The sequence below is a fragment of the Tenebrio molitor genome, chromosome 3 (genome assembly GCF_963966145.1).
Source record: "Tenebrio molitor chromosome 3, icTenMoli1.1, whole genome shotgun sequence".
Lineage (NCBI taxonomy): Eukaryota > Metazoa > Arthropoda > Insecta > Coleoptera > Tenebrionidae > Tenebrio > Tenebrio molitor.
In genome coordinates this window covers 2997544-3016477 of record NC_091048.1, presented here as the reverse complement: position 1 = coordinate 3016477, position 18934 = coordinate 2997544, and the positions used below count along the sequence as shown (strand labels likewise).

At 35.5% G+C, this 18934-nt stretch overlaps 3 protein-coding genes and 1 long non-coding RNA gene across 5 annotated transcripts in view; 2 read left to right on the top strand and 2 right to left on the bottom strand.

Annotated features, from left to right (window-relative positions):
• Window positions 1-8133, top strand: part of LOC138126435 (uncharacterized) — a 134696-nt gene extending 126563 nt beyond the window's left edge. Inside the window, exon 4 of the long non-coding RNA XR_011157811.1 lies at window positions 7894-8133. This is a non-coding gene — a long non-coding RNA (uncharacterized lncRNA). The remainder of the gene's footprint in view (window positions 1-7893) is intronic.
• Window positions 8134-8863: 730 nt separating this feature from the next.
• On the top strand, window positions 8864-10481 carry LOC138127374 (3-oxoacyl-[acyl-carrier-protein] synthase, mitochondrial). The gene has a single exon (XM_069043431.1). It carries the CDS (start codon window positions 9179-9181, stop codon window positions 10433-10435), a length of 1257 nt encoding a protein of 418 aa, XP_068899532.1. The 5' UTR covers window positions 8864-9178; the 3' UTR covers window positions 10436-10481.
• Window positions 10473-16669, bottom strand: LOC138127373 (gametogenetin-binding protein 2-like). Its single transcript, XM_069043430.1, has 7 exons — window positions 16408-16669; window positions 16042-16232; window positions 15163-15306; window positions 14836-15086; window positions 14617-14785; window positions 12667-13525; window positions 10473-10972 (listed from the first exon to the last, which is right to left on the bottom strand). Exons 1-7 carry the CDS (start codon window positions 16507-16509, stop codon window positions 10772-10774), a joined length of 1917 nt encoding a protein of 638 aa, XP_068899531.1. The 5' UTR covers window positions 16510-16669; the 3' UTR covers window positions 10473-10771.
• A 262-nt stretch (window positions 16670-16931) lies between these two features.
• On the bottom strand, window positions 16932-18594 carry E2f2 (E2F transcription factor 2). 2 transcript variants are annotated; one of them, XM_069043434.1, is made up of 6 exons: window positions 18162-18594; window positions 17995-18104; window positions 17656-17935; window positions 17486-17602; window positions 17272-17428; window positions 16932-17219 (listed from the first exon to the last, which is right to left on the bottom strand). In XM_069043434.1, the coding sequence occupies exons 1-6, from the start codon at window positions 18267-18269 to the stop codon at window positions 17104-17106; spliced, it is 888 nt and encodes a 295-aa protein (XP_068899535.1). In that variant the 5' UTR covers window positions 18270-18594; the 3' UTR covers window positions 16932-17103. The 2 variants fall into 2 exon arrangements, with proteins under 2 accessions (XP_068899535.1, XP_068899534.1); XM_069043433.1 differs by having other exon boundaries at window positions 17486-17614; window positions 18162-18587.
• Window positions 18595-18934: the final 340 nt, after the last annotated feature.

Here is an 18934-nt window from a genome sequence, read left to right as displayed (position 1 = left end):
TTGCCCAGAAGGTTTTATAATCGTTAGACAGTTACAAAATGTTCCGACAAAATTTTTATGATCGTCTTGGTTAGTATCTTGCATCATTTCTTTATTTGAAAAGGTGTCCATTGAGAATTGTTACTGTTTGACATTTGTTGAGTTTACATTACGTCAGCCTACTTGGCAAGCCATGTGCTAAATTTAATAAACTTCTTTTTGCTCTAATTCCGTGATTATTTTGTTTTGTACGATGGGCCGAACTGAAATTGATTTATAAAATACTAATCTAATATCCTACCAAATTTCACTTAAAAATTCCTACTAAAAAGCTCATTAACAGACCCTAAACTTTTTAGCATGTAAATCCCTATGACCAGCGTTAAAAAAAAGGCACTGTATATCTGATTCTCAGATGGATGAAGATGAGGACGATATTGTTAAGATGCGAATGGAAAATACGCATCTAAAAGGCGAACTAACGAATGCACAGCTACAGAATGAGTTCGAACTCGAGAAGATAAAGGGTAAAATGGAGCTCAAGATAAAACGGTTAGAGTGGAAACTCGAACAGATAAAGGGCAAAATGGAGCTGGAACTCGAACAGATAAAGGGCAAAATGGAGCTCGAAAAAGAGTTGGAACTCGAACGGTTAAGAAGCGATATTAGAGCTAACCAAATAAAATTTAAAGCGGAAATCGACCAATGATCATGTAAGTTTATAAGTTATGTTATTGATTGTTGTTGATTAATTGATGTTATCTTTAAGGCCCGTGAAAACTGGAATTGTATCAAGAAACTTCGGAAATTAGATATAAGAGTTTTTATCAACAAATTTGAATCCAAACATTGCCCAGGAGAAGAGTACAGACATATAAGATTTAGGAAATATGTAGAAAAGAAGAAAGACCTTTTTTATCTATGGGGTTTTACCCCCATTGAATTCATGAGAGTATTCGATGATTTCTATGATTCTCTAAATAAATCGGCACATCCTGTATTTGAAATAGGACAAGAGATAGTGATCCCAGCGAACTTTTTAAATAATTGTCAACTAAGAGTATTGGGTTTTCTTTGGGAGAGATATCCTCTTCCTCTCAAACTATTCAAATTCAAAACAGAAGACTCTAGTGTAAAAACCATTAACGATTTGAGAAAAAGAGAAAATAGAAAAAGAAAATTAGAATGAACTAACTATTAAGTTAATGTGAGTGGTTTATTAATATTCTTCAAAAAATAAAATTCAAGTACAAAACTAGAAAGGTAATTTATTTAATATTTTTTTCCATTTGCATATATATATATATATATATGTTCCCTACCAATAATAATGTAAATATGTTCAGTTTATTTATAAATAAAAAAACTAGTCTAAACTGCTGGCCATTACTCCCGTCAAGAGACATAATAATGTATAATAAACAATTCATTACCTAGTAACAATAAAAAAGGATTATTAATTAACTACGAAAAGGATTAATATCCAAATGGTGTTGTATCAAAGTTTTCTACAATAACTCTCTTGTCATAAACAAAACCTTTGTTTCTATTTTATTTAAAATTTCTTTAGTTTTGTTCGTCTTTGACTTTGGAACAGCTCTGCTGGACTTTTCTAAAATATTATTCATGCTATCGGAATTAATCTTTTCGGACGTTTCATAATTTAACGTAGGTAAATCCTTTTATTCTACAAACAACTTTACCTGTATTAGTCTTATAACAATAACTTTTTGGACCTGTTGATATCCAGTCTATTATCCATACGCCTTTACCTAATTCGTCTGTCCAATCTCCCAATAGACAGCCTGTTTTAACAGTGTTTTTTCCATCATCTATATAAAATATACAATACTATCTGTGTCATAATATGCTACGCTTTTTCCTAATTTATCTAACATTTCGTATAATCTTAGTCTTGCGTTTGCAGTTGTAAAAGCATATATTGGTATTGAAATCATTTTCTACATAGCAATCTTTTAACTTATAATCAATTTGTAACATATTTTCACTTATAATATCCCTAGTGCATTGATTATTTCCGGAAATTTTTTCGAATGCATTTCTAAAACGTATTAATTAGCCCGAGTGGAACACGAGGGCTAATTACGTTTTGGAAATGCATGAGAATAAAATTTCCGGATATTAATCAATGCACGAGGGCATATTCGGTAAGAAAATCGCAACGACACGGACATTATGCTTCTTCAATTATAAATTTTTAAATCGTACGACACTCATTAAAGACCAATAGAAAAATTAGTTCACGAGCCATAACCAAGACAACAACAAAATAAATGATTTTGATTGGCTGAAAAAATTTCCACTTATTAATCACAGTTAGGTTGGTCTACCTACAAAAAATTTCCAAGAAATTTTTTTGTTGCCATGGTTATGGCTCGTGAACTAATTTTTCTATTGGTCATTAATGAGTGTCGTACGATTTTCATTTATATCGTTTATACGTATATTATCAAGTTTCTCGTCTAATAAAATTTCATAAAACCTTTTAACATCCGTAACATATTCTGTTGCACCCATATTTTGTCTTTGCCCAAATTTACCCCATAAGGAATTTAAGCATATTTTCGCAACAGCCCTCTTTCCAGGATTATTTTCTATTTTACCCAATTCAATACCTAGATTTTCTTTTACGGCTTTTCTATATTCTTCTTCTGATTCAAAATCATCCTGCCAAGGACTTGTTTCTAATTTAATTTTCATAAACGCTTTCACATATCCTTAAAATAAATTTGATGATTTTTTGTAAAAATGCCAAACTTCATCAATAGTTATTATTTTGTAACCCTTTTCAATTGCTTTTTCTACCTCGTTTGTACACCAAGTTCCTCTGATAATTCTTTGAGATTCTGTATGAGAACATTTATCTTTTTGATTATTGACATAATGGAAATGTTAGTTTTTCATCACCAGATTTGGTTTTATTCTTAACAGGTAAAACGGGGTGATACAAACCTTTTGGTGGTAAAATTGCACATTTTATTAAGCCATACCAATCTGAATTATACGTACGAGGTTTGAATATTTTAGTAGGATGTCCAACTGGATAATCATCGTAACATTGTACTGTTGGATATAAACTGCAAATATCTATATACATATTTCAATTTCTTTCCCTTAACGCGCAATTTTGTTGCATTCGTTCTTCCACCAAAGAGGCAAAGAATGCGTTTCTAGGATTAAGTTTTTCCAATTCCTTGATTTCTTCTTCAATTTGTTTCATTTCTTTCTTATATTCTTTTGACTTCGTCCACTCGCATTCCCACATTTCTATTAAGTTATAACCAGCTTTTTTTATTTGCTCGCTTCTTTCTATTGTTTTCTCATAAAGATCTTCCATATTAATAAAATCTGAACTATAACATTTAGTACAACCATGCCAAAAACACCCGTGATATTGGTAAACAGTATTGGATTTTTTATCAAATCCGTCAACTTTTGATCCACATATTTTCACTTCACCATTGTTTAATGCGTGTTTTATATTTGGATTATGAAAACTATTTAACCATGAAATTGATTGTTGAGAATATTGATCTTTTTTCAGATTATCAACAACAGCTATTGTTGTATCTTTCCTAATATATTTTGATCTATATATAGCCAAGCAAACACCTGCAATATTAATATATCTAAAAGGATCTACATTAGCAATTTCTAGAAACTGATTTCTTAATTCAAGACATCCTCTTCTTAATATATCAACATCAGAATTACAATAATCATAAAGTTCTTTTTTAAAATCAAACAAATAATTTTCTTTTCTTTTTTGTTTATGCCATTCTAAAAACTCTTCCCTTTCTTTTGGTTTCATAGAATTAACACCATAGTATTCTGTATCAGGTATTTTTCCAATATAATTCTGATTTTCTGTTGTATTGAAGAAATGTGGGAAATAATAATATTTTGAAGTGAAACTTTTTATGGGAGGGTCTTGAAATTCTGATCGGCAACCTTTTTGTGTGACGAAAAGTGGTGGGGGTAAACACAGTCTCACACAACGGTTGCGCCAATATTTCCATCTCACTTAAATGTAATTGTGTATCTGTCTTTGTCACACTCACGGCATTTATCGATAATGTCTTCTCTTTAATTTGGAGGCTTAAAAATGAACAATGAGTTACGCATTTCGATATTGTTTAGTGTTATCGTTGTTTATAATTTATTTTCTTCATTAAAATATACAATTTTGTTGTGAATAATATGCTATTTAAAAGTGATTGATGAATAATTACAATGTTTCCCTGTAATACAAAAGTTTCACTTCTATCGTGCGTCTTTACGACACATTCTGTTTTTTTTTAAGTTCTTTTAGACCGAATGTTTTAGGGAAGTTTTTTAAAGGTCCTTGAACAAAATTACTACTATCAATAATTCTTAAATTAATTGATTTTATTTCCATTAACATTATTTTAGATCCATTATATACGCAGAAACGTTTAATACCGTTTTCAACGCAATATTTTAGAATACCTAAAGTAAGAATCATAACCTTTAGAATAATGTGCAATAGCTGTGTGTCCTCGATGATCTCTAGAAATTAACCATTTACAGAAATCTTCGTTAGTCTTAAAACAATTAACATTTCCGCTAGAATCGTGAGATATAACTAAATTAGCGATGTGTTTGCCAATATCTATTACATTTTTCACAATATATTCTTTTTGAACAGTCTTCTTTGTGATTAGACTTGAAACACATTAGGTACGCATATTTTATCCTTCGTTTTGCATTTATGTCCGTCTTTATTTTGATATGGTTTATCACATTTTTCACAATAATAAGACTGACTGTACAAACCTGTCATACTATTGATTGTATCGAAATGATTTCCATTTTTATATAAATAAACTTTTACATCTTTTTCAAGTCCTGAATATATTATAGAATTAAAACATTCGGCTGCTACGATTTTTATTTGAATATTTAATAATCTTTCTATATTCGCAATATCATCTAAAGTAAAATAATTTCTATTATATTCCCCAAGTTGATTACATAGTTCTTGAGCTAAAGTAGTTTGTAAATTTCTTCCCATTCTTATGTATCTTATATCATTATGATCATATTCTCTACCAAGTATAATATTTGTATGATAAGTTAATCCAACAATAACAGCTCTTGGACAACATAAATTATCTTTGTTTTTTATCGGTGTTATGCTTTTCTTTGTTCGTGAGTCTTCTGCTATATTTAGCAATCTTTTCGCATTAGTAGCACCTCTAGGCATATTAACTACTTCAGCATAAAATGTACAACCGTATATATCTAAATCTTGATTTGAAGTTAAGATACTTTGAATTTTGTTTAATAAATTGTCAATATCAGAAGTTCTTGATAACCCTGTGGAAATAGGATTCCAAAGATCAGGATGATTAATCACTATATTCATTAAATCTCCTTCTTTGAAATTTGTTTTCTGTTTTACTATTTTAATCATTTCATTTAATCCCTCTCTAATGGTAGTAATTTTTTTCATAATTATGTATGAAAGATCAGACTCGGATGTTTCTTCGTCTTCCACTAATATAACCTTATAGTAAACTTTGTGTCTCCCCCATTTTTTAGTGTATTCAGCTTTTGTTTTTTCTTCTATTATTTTAATTTTAGATTTTTTTGAAAACTGTAAAATAACTATCTTCGAAAGCGAACGGTTGGTCATTAATTTTTTGTAATAATTCTGCCTTCTTCATTTTAGAGTAACCTTTGATATTCTTTTCTTTAGCAATTTTTCTTAATTCTTTTATCGTTGTATTCTGAGTCGATTCGTTTTTTGACATGGTTTCCTCTAATAATTCCTCTAAACTTTGCGACCCGATTTCTTTAAGAACAGTATTTAAATTTTCATTGTTTACATTATCTAAAATTCGATTCACTAGATCTGTTTTTTTACTATTTTGCTTTATTTTTATAACTAGTTTTTCAGCAATCGATTTTAATTTTTTAATATTGAGTCTACTTAATTTATTAAACCAGTCGCCAGCATCGAGCTCTTCTTTTAGAATTAATTTTATGAGGTCTGATTTAGTCTTCGAGTTGTATTGTGAATAGTTTCTTAAGCCCAGTCTTTTTGCAATGGTTTTTAATTTTTTTAAATTTAGTTTATTTAGAACAATCTCATTATTTGTCCGTGGTGTTAAAAAATATTTATCCATCGAGGACGGCTCATGGTGAGTGTACAAACATGTCATGTTAAATATTAGATTAAGCTTCTTATATTGAATTGTATTGTAAGAATCATAGCCTCCAGCTATATTTAACCGCTCGGGCCAGGTAGCCACCCACCCCTACCAGAGACGACTGGCGGGTAAAGTTTGTCTAAACATAAGTGAATTTTACGGTTTTAACAACTAAAGTACTTTATGAGGGATGTTGTAAAAGTGGGAATAACCGAATCTGCCATGGGAGCAGCGTTCAAAATTCAAAGTTCTACCCTGTAAACTGACAGGTATAGAACGAAAATGATGATTGACAGGGGTCTGTTCATGTCGCGTATCGGCATCTCAACAGGCGTAATAACTACTATTGCCCTGCCATAAAACCGCTGCAGCTCTGGGAGAACTTTAGCTTCAACGACTTCAAGGTTAAATTGTCAAATACTACAACTATGTACCGGGTGTATCATCACTTATGACAAACACGAAAATTACTTTAAAACTAAATTATGAAAGTATTATAGATGCATAATAGTTATTTGTATAGCAAGGCTGCGAAATCCTACTTTGACGAACCGAGAGAAAAATTGTCGTCAAGGCCGCTTTGCGGCCGAGACAAGACAATCTAGAGATCGTCAAAGGATTTCGTAGCCAAGGTGTACACAACATTTTGTGTGCAACCCGAAAATTTGTAATTATAAAATGAACAAGTAAAATTTCCTTCACTGTCAATAAAAATAAAGTCGGCCTACATGTCGCCATGTCGCTATGGAAACGACATAAATAAAACAATTCATTTTGAGAAAAATTGGAAAAATGTCGCAAAAAAATTACAGCGTTTTTGTTCCGTCTACTTCCCCAGATTGTGCAGTGTCCAATTTAATACCAGAAAAGTCCAAACGGCAGTACGATAAGTGTTACAATGACTTTAAAGAGCGGTGTAATGAAAATAATGTGAAAACGGTGTCGGAGAATGTTATTTTGGCTTATTTAATGGAAAAATCAAAAACAGTGAAAAGTTCAACTTTATGGAGCACATATTCAATGTTGAAGCTCACGCTGAACATACGGGATGGCATTGGTGTTACGAAGTTTCTGAAATTGTACCTTTTTTGAAAAAAAGTCAGTTGGTTATCAGGTGAAAAAGTGTAAGGTATTGACACGAGACCAGATCAATTTGCTGTATAATCTGCCCTTTTTTTAGGTCATTTTAATCATGGGAATATTAGGAGCCATGCGAAGAGACGATGACAAACTAACCAAAATGTCTATCGATGACATCAAGGATGAACATTCTGTATTAATAGTGGCCGTTCCTGACACAAAAACTGACATAAAACGAACTTTTACTGTCACCAATCCAGAATTTGTAAGATTATACCGCAAATATGCAGCTCTTGTTCCGTGTACTCATCCAGAGTTAAAAAAAGATTATAAATTGTGCAGTGTCGCATTTGAAACCTGAAAAATCGAAACAGCAATATAAAAAATGTTACAGTGACTTTGAGACTGATGTAACAAGAAGAATGTGAAAACCCTGTCGGATAATGTTGCATTGGCTTACCTATTTACTGGAATTATTTTAATCGTGGAAATATCAGATGCCGTGCGAAGAGACAAATAAACCAAAATGTCTGTTGATGCCATTCAGGATTCAGGTTATGTTACTACTTACTAGTTACTAGATATTTCCCTTTTTGACCGGTGGAAAATTAACCTAATTCATACGTGTCTGTTCTAGATCGATCTTTTTTACCGACTCGTCAATACGTCAATCATCGAATCATCAGGCGACCACTCCATTTGAAATTGGCGGGAACTTCAAACCGGATGAAAATTCTGTACTAATAGCGGCCGTTCCTGACACAAAAACTGGCATAAATCAAACTTTAACTGTACCCAATCCAGATTTTGTAAGATCACACCGCAAATATAGAGATAGATATGTTGTAATTGTGATAATAAATAAATATTGAAATGACTTTTACTTTTACGGCCGTCGTCAAGGCAACGGCTGCGAAATTCAATTTCGCGGCCTGCTCTAGGCACGCGAAGTGCTCATTTTGCGTACGGTTGCACACAAATACTGTTCACGGCCACAAAAATTGGGTATTACTTTTTTGTTAAAATTAATTACCTAGTTACAGCAGGCAAAAAACTATCACTTTAAAAATTAAATTTCCTTCGATGCAGTTCAAATTTGGTACACGTTATGAAACCATAATAGAGAAATAAAATCCGTGATTAGAATTTAATGAAAATGTTTTGATGTAAAGATATTTGGTTTATTTAATTTGGGGCGTTTTACTTTATGAAAATGGATTAAAATAGGTATATTATCTAATTATTATTAACCTAAAAACTATATAATCTCAGAATGTGACACTCAAAATGCAATCACAAAACGGAAAATATTTATTCCAATTATACATTCATAAAAAATTAATGATTTTGGGCTCTTTTCGGTTGTTTACTTTGAGAAAACACCAAAATTTTTAGGATTCTGCACCAAATTTCCTGGTACAGAAGTAACATTTTACATCCTACTTGTAAAGTTGGTGGTCTATATAAGCACTACCAAATTACGTACATTTAAAATTTGATGACCCTGGAAATGATTTTCGCAAATTTTTGATGAACAGATCTTATTATATCAGCGATTATGATAGCCATTATTCACGAAGATGAAGTTTACAAACGAGTCGTAGGGGAGTGAAGTAAATCATCTGATCTGAGTGAATAATGGCCATAATAGCTAATGTATTGACTCTTTTGAACTATTTTCTTTTTTCGGCTGACGAACAGCTATATTACTTTCTAGAAATATTTTTATATGCTTCACAGGAAAATAATAATGACAGTACAATAATTACAGGATGCATTATTTGAAATCTGAACAGCCGGCAAAGTTCGCGGACACCAATCTAACCTCAAAACTGTTTTTGTTCTACCACATTTGAAAAATTCATCTTTTAAATAACTGCTGAAGACGTTTTCGAGGTTAATTAGATGAAAATTGACGAAATATGCAGAGGAGGGTTGTGGTGACCGGAATTGGAGTAGTGTCTCCGGTGGGAACAAACGTGAAGGAAGCATGGAAAGCCATAGTCGCAGGAAAATCGGGAATAACAAAACTAGAAGGTCATGATTACCAAAACCTGCCATGCAGAATAGGCGGCCTTGTAAAGGAAAACGGCGAACGAATAAAACTCGCAAATCACTTCACGAAAGCAGAGCTAAAAACAATGGGACCAGCCACCAGTTACGCGCTACTTGCCGCGAAAGAAGCGCTAAACGACGCCAAACTACTGGAGATGGACGACGGGGTGAAGGAACGGACAGGGGTGGCGGTGGGTATGGGCATGGTCGACCTGGAAGACATTTGCGCCACCAACGAAGCTCTGAAAAAAAGCTACAACCAAGTGAGCCCGTTCTTCGTCCCGCGAATACTCCCCAACATGTCCGCCGGCCACATCAGCATCAAGTACGGCCTCCGAGGCCCCAATCACGCCGTGTCCACCGCGTGCGCCTCGGGGGCCCACGCCATCGGCGACTCCTTCAGGTTCATCCGCAGCGGGGACGCGGACGTGATGGTTTGCGGCGGCGCCGAAGCTTGCGTGTCCCCCTTGGCGATAGCGGCGTTTTGCAGACTGCGGGCTCTGAGTACTTCGTACAACGACTCGCCGGAGAAGGGCTCCCGACCCTTCGACAAACACAGAGAGGGGTTCGTGATGGGTGAAGGCAGCGCGATTTTAATTTTGGAAGAATTGGATCACGCTTTGTCCAGGCAAGTTCACGTTTATGCAGAAATCCTAGGGTATGGACTCTCGGGGGATGCTTCTCACCTGACCGCACCTCGGCCTGATGGGACCGGCGCCATTTTGGCCATGAGGAGGGCCGTGGATGACGCAAGGATCAAGGTGGAGGACGTGGGTTATGTGAACGCTCACGCGACTTCGACTCCCATCGGAGACGCCATCGAAATAAAAGCAATAAAGACGCTGTTTGAAGGCCACCACAAGAGTTTGGCGGTGTCGTCGACTAAAGGGGCTCACGGGCACTTGTTGGGCGCCGCCGGAAATCTGGAAACCGTGTTCACCGTAAAAGCGGTGGAGGAAGGAATTTTTCCTCCGACGGTTAACTTGGACGACGTCGAAGACGACAGTTTAAATCTTGTCCCTGTCGAGAGTCAAAGGTGGAGCAGCGATAAGCGGATAGCTCTGAAGAACGCGTTCGGGTTCGGCGGCACCAACGCCTGTCTGTGCATATCTCAATTCCTATAAGACCAATTTGTAAACATATCCGATTCGAAATAGAAACATGTTTTAATTTCTTTATTTAATTTACATAGAGTCAGAACTGGTGCGTGCACACCAACTCTATACAAAACAAATTATAACAATAACCCATAGTGGAATGTAACAAATACGTTAATAATAATGTGTAGACGTACTCAGCTTCTCATTACGACTTTTCGATAATTTAAAAAAGATAATGTGCTATGAAAATGTGTATAATAGGGCATAAAAAATACATCAAGGTAAATAAAATTGCGTTTCTGTTACGAAAAGAAAACCGAATATTGTAAAATCACGGAAAAATCAATGGACCCCTACAAATCAATTTGAAGCATATTTTGTCTGAACGAGTAAGCGAGGCACTGGCAGCGGACCGTACGCACAAAAGTCGATGAACCTCTTCTTCAGTGCCTCTCGTAATTCTTGTCGTTTTTCGATTAGATGTTTGTTGTTATTTTCAAACTCCCACACTTCTTCGGGTGTTAACTTGCAGTTGCTGTCGTCCTCGTCCTCGCTGCACCCCTGAAAATGACGTTTCGATTCAATTTAAACTCGACAAGAAGAAATTTGGTGTGACAGTTCTTGGTACCAACGTAAAAATGTTTTTGGTAACATTTCTACGAGTGTGCCTCAAGTGGCAGCGTCAATAATACCGGGTGACTACTAATGAATGTGCCTTTTTTCATACGTTGGTAATATTGGGTGATTCAAAATACCCTCCTCAAGGCGTTGTCTAAATATGTAGGTGTTTTTGGAATTCAGTTAGATTCTGCATTACAGCTGACAAGATAACTGTCATCAGTGATTGTAACAGTCAGTTTTATTTTGACTTAATTTTGACAATTAAAAGCTTGTACAAATGTAAGAAATTGTGAGTGTCCCAGTTTTTTTTGTCCACCAACCGTACGAAAATTGATGTGGCAACTGTGTGAGTGGAGTAGAGTTGACATTTGCATGACATTTCATTTGCGTGCATTTGTTTTTTTTTATACCATTGCACATTGATTTGACAATTTTCAAAATTGTGCGACTATGAACTGTCAAAGAAATGTCAACTCTATTCTATCCACAGAGTTGCCACATACATTTTCGTACATAGTTGTCATATTTATCCACAATCATTTTGAATCACCCAATATTATTGCTGGCTATTCTGCTGTCAATTCGTTTTTAATGTGATGATATTAGGTTTTCCAAAGTAATTTTTGAAAAATGTTCACAACTTAAGAAAAAAAAAGTCATTCATTTATAGTCACCCGGTAGTATTTTGATGTAAAGGCACTTGCGCTACTGAATATGTTCAGTTGTATTTTTTAGTGTCATTATTATCTTTTGGTATAAAATTTGCTTACACCTGAAACTTTTCTGACTTTTGAAAACCATTGAGATAACCTCAAACCTGATCTAGGGAGATTTTACGATACAGATGTTCCAAAACGAAAGGTTTTAGGGTGGTACACCCTGGTCTTTAAGGGAATTTTGACATTGACAATTGCTTTAAAAAAATTGACTTTAAATTTATAATTAATGTAGACTATGACTTTTAAATTAGATTGGCAACACTGTTGACAAATTGATTTGAACTGTCAATGTGACGTTCAAAATTCAATACAAAATTAGAAACGGAGAGTTAACAGTTATATTCAAGCCGAGGGAAAACACTTTGAACATTTTCTATGATTGTCAATAAAATTGTATTATTTTCTAATATTCTACATACTTCATTTCTTTTAAATTAAAACGATTGAACATCAAAACCCTAAACGTCAACAGTGTCTCACGGTATATTCTGATACTAGTCTTACAAGAAGCATTTTGTAGCAACCACGGGTTTAGGGCACGACGAGCTTGCGAGAAGTGCCGTGAGGAATAATGAGCTACAAAATGTCTTATAAACGAGATATCATACATTATTTTTTTCTATTTGCGCCTTTTTAAATGAAGAATCAGTTTTAAAATTTGGGGAATTTTATAGTGGTTGGTAATACAAATGTTACAGTGGAACATTTGACAGTTCAATTTGAAGTTATCATATCGTTTGCTTACAGTTATTTAGCATTTGATGTTTGACATTGAAAGTTACCAACCTTGAAAATGTAAATTGTACTGGTGTATTACAGCACTCAAATCAGCTATCATTAACGCATTCTTTTGAGTGCTGTAATAGCTTTGTTTAAACGCAAAATAGAAAAAGTAATTAATGTATCGAGACCAACCTCCAACATCTGCTGTAAGCTGGGGTGCTCCCCGTGCCTGAGCCCCGAGAGTGAGTCGCTTTCGTGTTGGCAGCACGTGTCGTAGCAGGCCAACTCAGACCCTTCCGGAGAACTGGAAATACTCGATATGAGCGAAGCCGTCTCGCAGCATCCGTTGTTGTTTTCCGAAGAATAACCGTAGTCGTGAGAGTGATCGCTGGTCGATCCGTTCTCCTTCTTAAAATTAACCGGCGACAGGTAATTGTTACATTTGTACACGTTCTTCTTGTTCTCTTTGATGTCGTTCTCACATTTGCAATCATCTATCCATAATTCGTTAGTACTACACCTCAGGCTGTTCTGTTTACTCGTAAGACTTTTACACTCGTATTCACTGTTCAGGTCTTCACTGCACTTCAGGAAACTGTTTTTCAGCGGCGACAGCAACTCCTCGCAGCTGTAGCAGCCCAGTTCGTTCTGGTTGTGGGAACACGAGCAGCTTCTGTCTAGATCGTCTTTGTCTTCGAAGTCTTCCTCGCAGTCGTTGCAGTTTTCTTTGCCGTCTTGGTCGGAGGTCTTGCCCTTTTTGCGCTTGCGCTTGATCTTTTTTTGTTCTTTTCGTATTTGTTTCTGTTGTTCTTCCCTGGCCAGCTCGGCGTACAACAGTTCCAACTGGGAGTATCCCTGCTTACGTTCGACGGCGGTCTCGAAACTGCGACTCAAGGTGTCCACTGCTACGGCGGCGAACACCTGGCAGGTACATTCTTCTTCTCGCATGCGCATGTAAATCCTGTGCAGGCGCTCGTACATGCAGATACCCAAGCATGTCAGGACTTCCTCCTGGGCTATTTCCAACGTTTTGGCGTGCCGCTCCCTGCGACTGGACAATGCAACAAATTATCAACCAATCTACAAATTACATTTCTGTGTTCTTTCATATTATACAAGTTAACAGTTTGAGATAATGGAATCACTGTCTTTTTTAAAGGGCGTTGCCAATGTCACGTATTTTTAAAAGAAGTTTTTTTTTTAATTTGTTCTGATTGTTCTGAGATTTCACTTCTTCCAAAAGATAGTGGAAAAAATCATTTGTGAGCGAAACAATTATTTGTTGTTAAAATGTCTTTGTTTCACATTAATAAAGAATGAATTGCGTTAAGCCAAGCTTTCACATGCAAAGATTACTGGCGCCATAAGTTTGCCAGTTTAATGGCATCAGTTTGGGTTTTCAGTTTCAATCAATTTTTAACTGGCACAGTAATTAACATGGCGCCAAGTGCTCCAGTTCCTGCAAATGTTTTTGTCATTGCAAAAAGTTTCTTTTTAGAGCTTCACAAACGGCACCGGCTTCTTATTTTACTAGCGCAGTGATTAGTAGTGTCAGCTGAGTGGCGCAAGTTTGGCATGTCACATGTAATTAAATTGGCGTGTTGTTTTTTTAATAATTTTTTACAGCAACAAAAAACACCCCATTCGATTATTAATTCGACGCCTGTTATCGTCGCAACAGGTCAACCCACCTCAACTCTCGTAAAAAACCGAATCGATTTGAATGAAATTTTAAATGCAGTTTAATGACACAACAAGGACAAACACGCACTAATTTTTGGCCACGTACGGAGCGTTTCCGTCCTAAATAACAACCATCTCGTTCAATTCGGCGGAAAAAATTAAATCCACACATGCACCACATTACCAGGCGTTCATTCAGATTTAATTTATGCGACGCTCAAAAGCTGTGAAACTGTTTACAGATTTTCTGGCGCATAATTGCAATTTATTCAACGTGCAATAATTCTTAGAGCGTGTTTATGCAATAAAAAAGCATTAACGCACGTTAACATGTTAATTTTATGCAGTGGTACGAATTTATTTGTAGAACTCGTAAATTCTTGTCAACAATGGCAACGTCTGGGGTGGAAATTTCTTGTATTATTCTGTGGAATAATATTTTGGTCAAGTGTTACTCACCTTCCCAGCAGTTCCGGCTCCGCACGGCTGATCAATTTAGTAATGTATTCGGTGTTGACTGGTAAATGAATATGTTTGTCTGGTAGACACCTCTTAATTCCCGCATATAACGATGTTATGTAACCCTTTTCCTTGCAGGGTTCGGATTCTTCCATGAGCAACGTGTAAGCTACGAACGAAAATGTAAAACGAGTCGACAAACAAATTCGAAAACGGAACCTTTCAAGACTTTGGTCCTGCATTCACCGCAGAACCTGTGCTTACGCAGGTACGTTTCAAGTGTGGTGTGAAGACTAGGTGCTTCAATGATGCAAACGTCTTTCTTGCAATCTTGCTGCATGCAGGCCCACACGTCTCTCCACACCGGTGTCAACACACGACTGCGTTGAGAATCCAACGAATGTAAAAGGCACCGAAGACTTTTCTTACTTCTCTTTGGTTGGTTTTCTATTAATTTAGCTAAACGAATACTAAAACAACGATTGAATTGTAGTAAAAAAAAAACTGTAACGAATATTTTAGAGCTCTGATTTTTGAAAAACTTACGAATGATCGTGAAAAATGGAACAAAGAATTTGAGGCATTGTCTGCTTTTCATCTTTAATGGTAATTATACCATCGGATTTGACCATCAGAGGATCCAAGGTGGGATGTCCGAATTTAAGCAGTTGGTAATATAATCTCTCAACACTGCAACCCAAAACGGAAAACATTTTCAAAACTATTTCCTTTTTGACACTAACATGTATGTTATATTAAATGCCTAGCGCTGTACAGCGACAATTTTTATCATCCCACAAACTACAATTAAATAGATAAAGAGTAGCAAGGGACTTGGCCACTCAATTATCTCTTTCATTTTTAATGGATGACCACAGTCACATTATACATTATTTTGACAGAACTCCTGACAATAACCAGATCATTTCTCATATTTACTATGATTTACATTAAAATCAAAAGAATAGTGAAATGTCAAATACAAAAAGCATCCATTTGTGAACTTGACATGAGCTGTCAATGCATCTGTCATTTTGTCAAAGCCAACTTAGATAATTGTTAGTTCCTTCTGAAGTACCTATTCCAAATTTTATTTTTTTAATAACTTAAAATTAATTGTCTGATTACTGAAATTTATAAATATTAATTCTCTGCCAAGTTTTGCGTTTGTGTAAGACCTACCCTCGGGTACACCTGTGACTTTTTTTTGACAATAAATGTTTTTGATGTGTAGCATAAGATTGACTTTACAATTCTTATTTTTTACATAACTTGGTGATAATTAATGTAAAATTTAGTTTGAGACTGGAATAATGAGTTCTGGAACAATCTAGATCAGTAAGAATTTTGGTAGAAGTGAAAATTTTTTAATGACAAAATAAAAGTGGTAGCCAGTGAAAATGGGCATTTTAAGGTGAGACTCACCTTCTGCGGCAACCAACACATGGCACATTTTGGTTAAGCACGTTCATCAGTTCCGATTTGGTAATTTGTAGAGCTGAGTGCAATTCCTTTTCAGTCAAAGTTTCACACTTACGAGTAAACTCCTCAAGTTCTTTTCCTCTCACTAATGGGTTATCACACACCAGACCGGAGCCCCGTATATCCATAACCAACTGAAAGCAATTCCAACTGTCTTTAATACAGCCAAGTGACAGAAAACATTGTAGGTCAAGTTGCTTGTTACAACACCTGATACCGCAAAATCAGATAAACACGTCGGCAAATAACTAGGGAGAAATTTGCTTTGCAACACTGTAACGACGAGAAATTACAACATTTTAACATTACCGTTAAATTTTCATCAACAACAAAAGGTAATTGCCTCCTGCCAAGGGAATTCGAGGAACGGTAAACATCAACAAGCTTTGGCAACTTTTCCTTATTACTCATATCTCCTCGTGGACGATTTGTGCCGTTTTTCAAATATCTACGTTATATTCTGTGTTTTTTTATTCAGTTCTACTCAATAAATTCACTGTATTTTTCACCACACTGCCTTACCATCTCCCATTAATTTGACAGTACGAAATCGTCAACTCAGCTGTCAAAGAAAAATTGTTACAACGGACGCCGCCAGATGGCGCCAACAAGCGAAAAGTCGCAGCCCACTTTACACTGTGACCCGAGTTGAAATGTTCACACATGAAGAAAAATAATTTGACAATAACCGTTCAGAGGAGTGGACGTAGAGTACAGGTTTTATTTTTCACCTTCACGAGCTATTTACATTGTTGAAGGAACTAAGCGAACTTATTCTAGTCGCGGCCAAAAAATGTTTTGCCCTGGGTGTAACTAACAAATAAACAAACATGTAGATTTTTTAATGAAACTTTATATTAACAGTCATTTCGTAAGTAAATAGACTGCATCTTATAAACCTTTTGCTTAAAGAAACGTAATATTAGTAGTAAGACACAGTTGGGGCATCAAATAAAAAGACTTCTTTCAACTATTAAGTATTGGTCTAAAAACCAACCTCTTCCACTATACAGAAATGGGTTTGACATCAAATAAATCGCTAATGCCTTCGTTTTCCATCAAACCAAACGAATAGTCCTGATTGAAACGTAAAGGACTCAAATGAATCAATCTGTCTAATTCTGCAAAAACAAAAAAATGACACATTTATTTGACCTTGTCCTGTTGCGTCACCTTTTTCTGACGGCACTTCGTCATGATCTGCGGCGTCAGCAGCGACATCGCTCGAAAACTTCTTGAACAGTATCTCCGCCGTCACCAAATCACCATCGTCGTCATCATAATGTCTCTTTTTACGCTCAGGTTCCTCAAATTCACTCTTAATATTAACCTAAAACACACCCATAACTTATGAATTCTTTTTTTTTTTTGTAAACAGTAACAGTACCACGTTCGGCCGTTTCTTTTGAACCTTATTTTCTGGTTCTTGGAGTAAGCTCAATACATTCGCTACGATAGGACTGCTCCTTGACTGCACTTTAAGAAAATTTACATTGTTCGAATTCTGCAACTCAAACTTTTATCAAAATAAGACAGTATTTTAGTCTTATAATGTACCTGATAACACAGCGTTGTAAAATTAATTGGGGCGTTTAATACTAAGACAGTATCATCATCATATAAAATCTTTGATAAATCTTCGTTATTTACATATAAATACCGGCGCGTCTGCATATCTTCCGTCGTATTCTTTATACTCTGCTCTATCCAAGACTTGTGCTTGTCTAGTTCTTGTTCAAACTCATCTAGTTGTGAAATTTCCTTTTTTAGGTTCGACACTTTGATGGCAAACTCCTGGGTGTTGCAGCCAGGTAAGGCATCTTTGTACGTGTACGGCCTGTAAAAGTTCAAGTGAGTGCAATCGTACGAGTGGAGACATCATTTGAATCACTTTACTTCCACTGAATACTGTTCTTACTTTTCTTCTCAATAAGGCCGATTCCTTCGAGGACATTGGTGATGTCGTAGATTCTGCGTTTCTGTCTCACTGCCAGTAAATCTGCAGCCTGTTTATACACACAAAATCAATCAGCGAACAGAACAAATGTCAGACTCTTACGTACCACTTTTAAATCCAACACACCGCCGGTCGACTTTTGTAACAAATTTACAAACTTGGTCGTCAACAAACCTAGCGACTTTTCAAACCTGCTCTGTTGATTCTCTCCCATTTTTTGAGGAATCAACGCAGTTTAGGAACATTACAGTGTCGGTAAATACAGTCGTTGCGGTATAGGCCTTGAATATTCCGCTGCGCTCACAAAAAATTCCAACGAGATACTTTTTTCTTAACGTGCAACAGTATTTATTGTAGATTTAATCGTCTGTATAATCTTGTTGTTTTGGTTCGTTTTTGAATATAAAAAGACAGATCTCACACACTCTTTCAAAAGAAACCAAATGACATTTTTAGTTGCTGTAGGTGGCGCTGTCTGACTTGTTTTTATCATAGTTTAAAATGGCGGCGGTTTCAAAAAATTTAAGTTCTACCTTGAATCCTTGAAATTTACGCACTAATATCACAAAATCCTCAATAATGACTTTTGATAAGAAATAATGGCACTAGATCAATCAAATTTTAACAAAAAATAGTTACATTTCCAATTTCTAGTTCGATCATTTTTTTTTTTTAATATACCTATTCTCATTAGAGACCTACGCATATAACACAAATTATGTGAAAATTGGGTCATAACAAGCTTAGCAACTATGTGTCGAAGTGTGATCAATTAATGATTCAACGGATAAAAGTCGGAAATACCTTGACACATTCAATGTCAAAACCAACGCACGTTTCTACTGGTTTCTTCCATTAAGCATTTGCTTCGTCTATTTG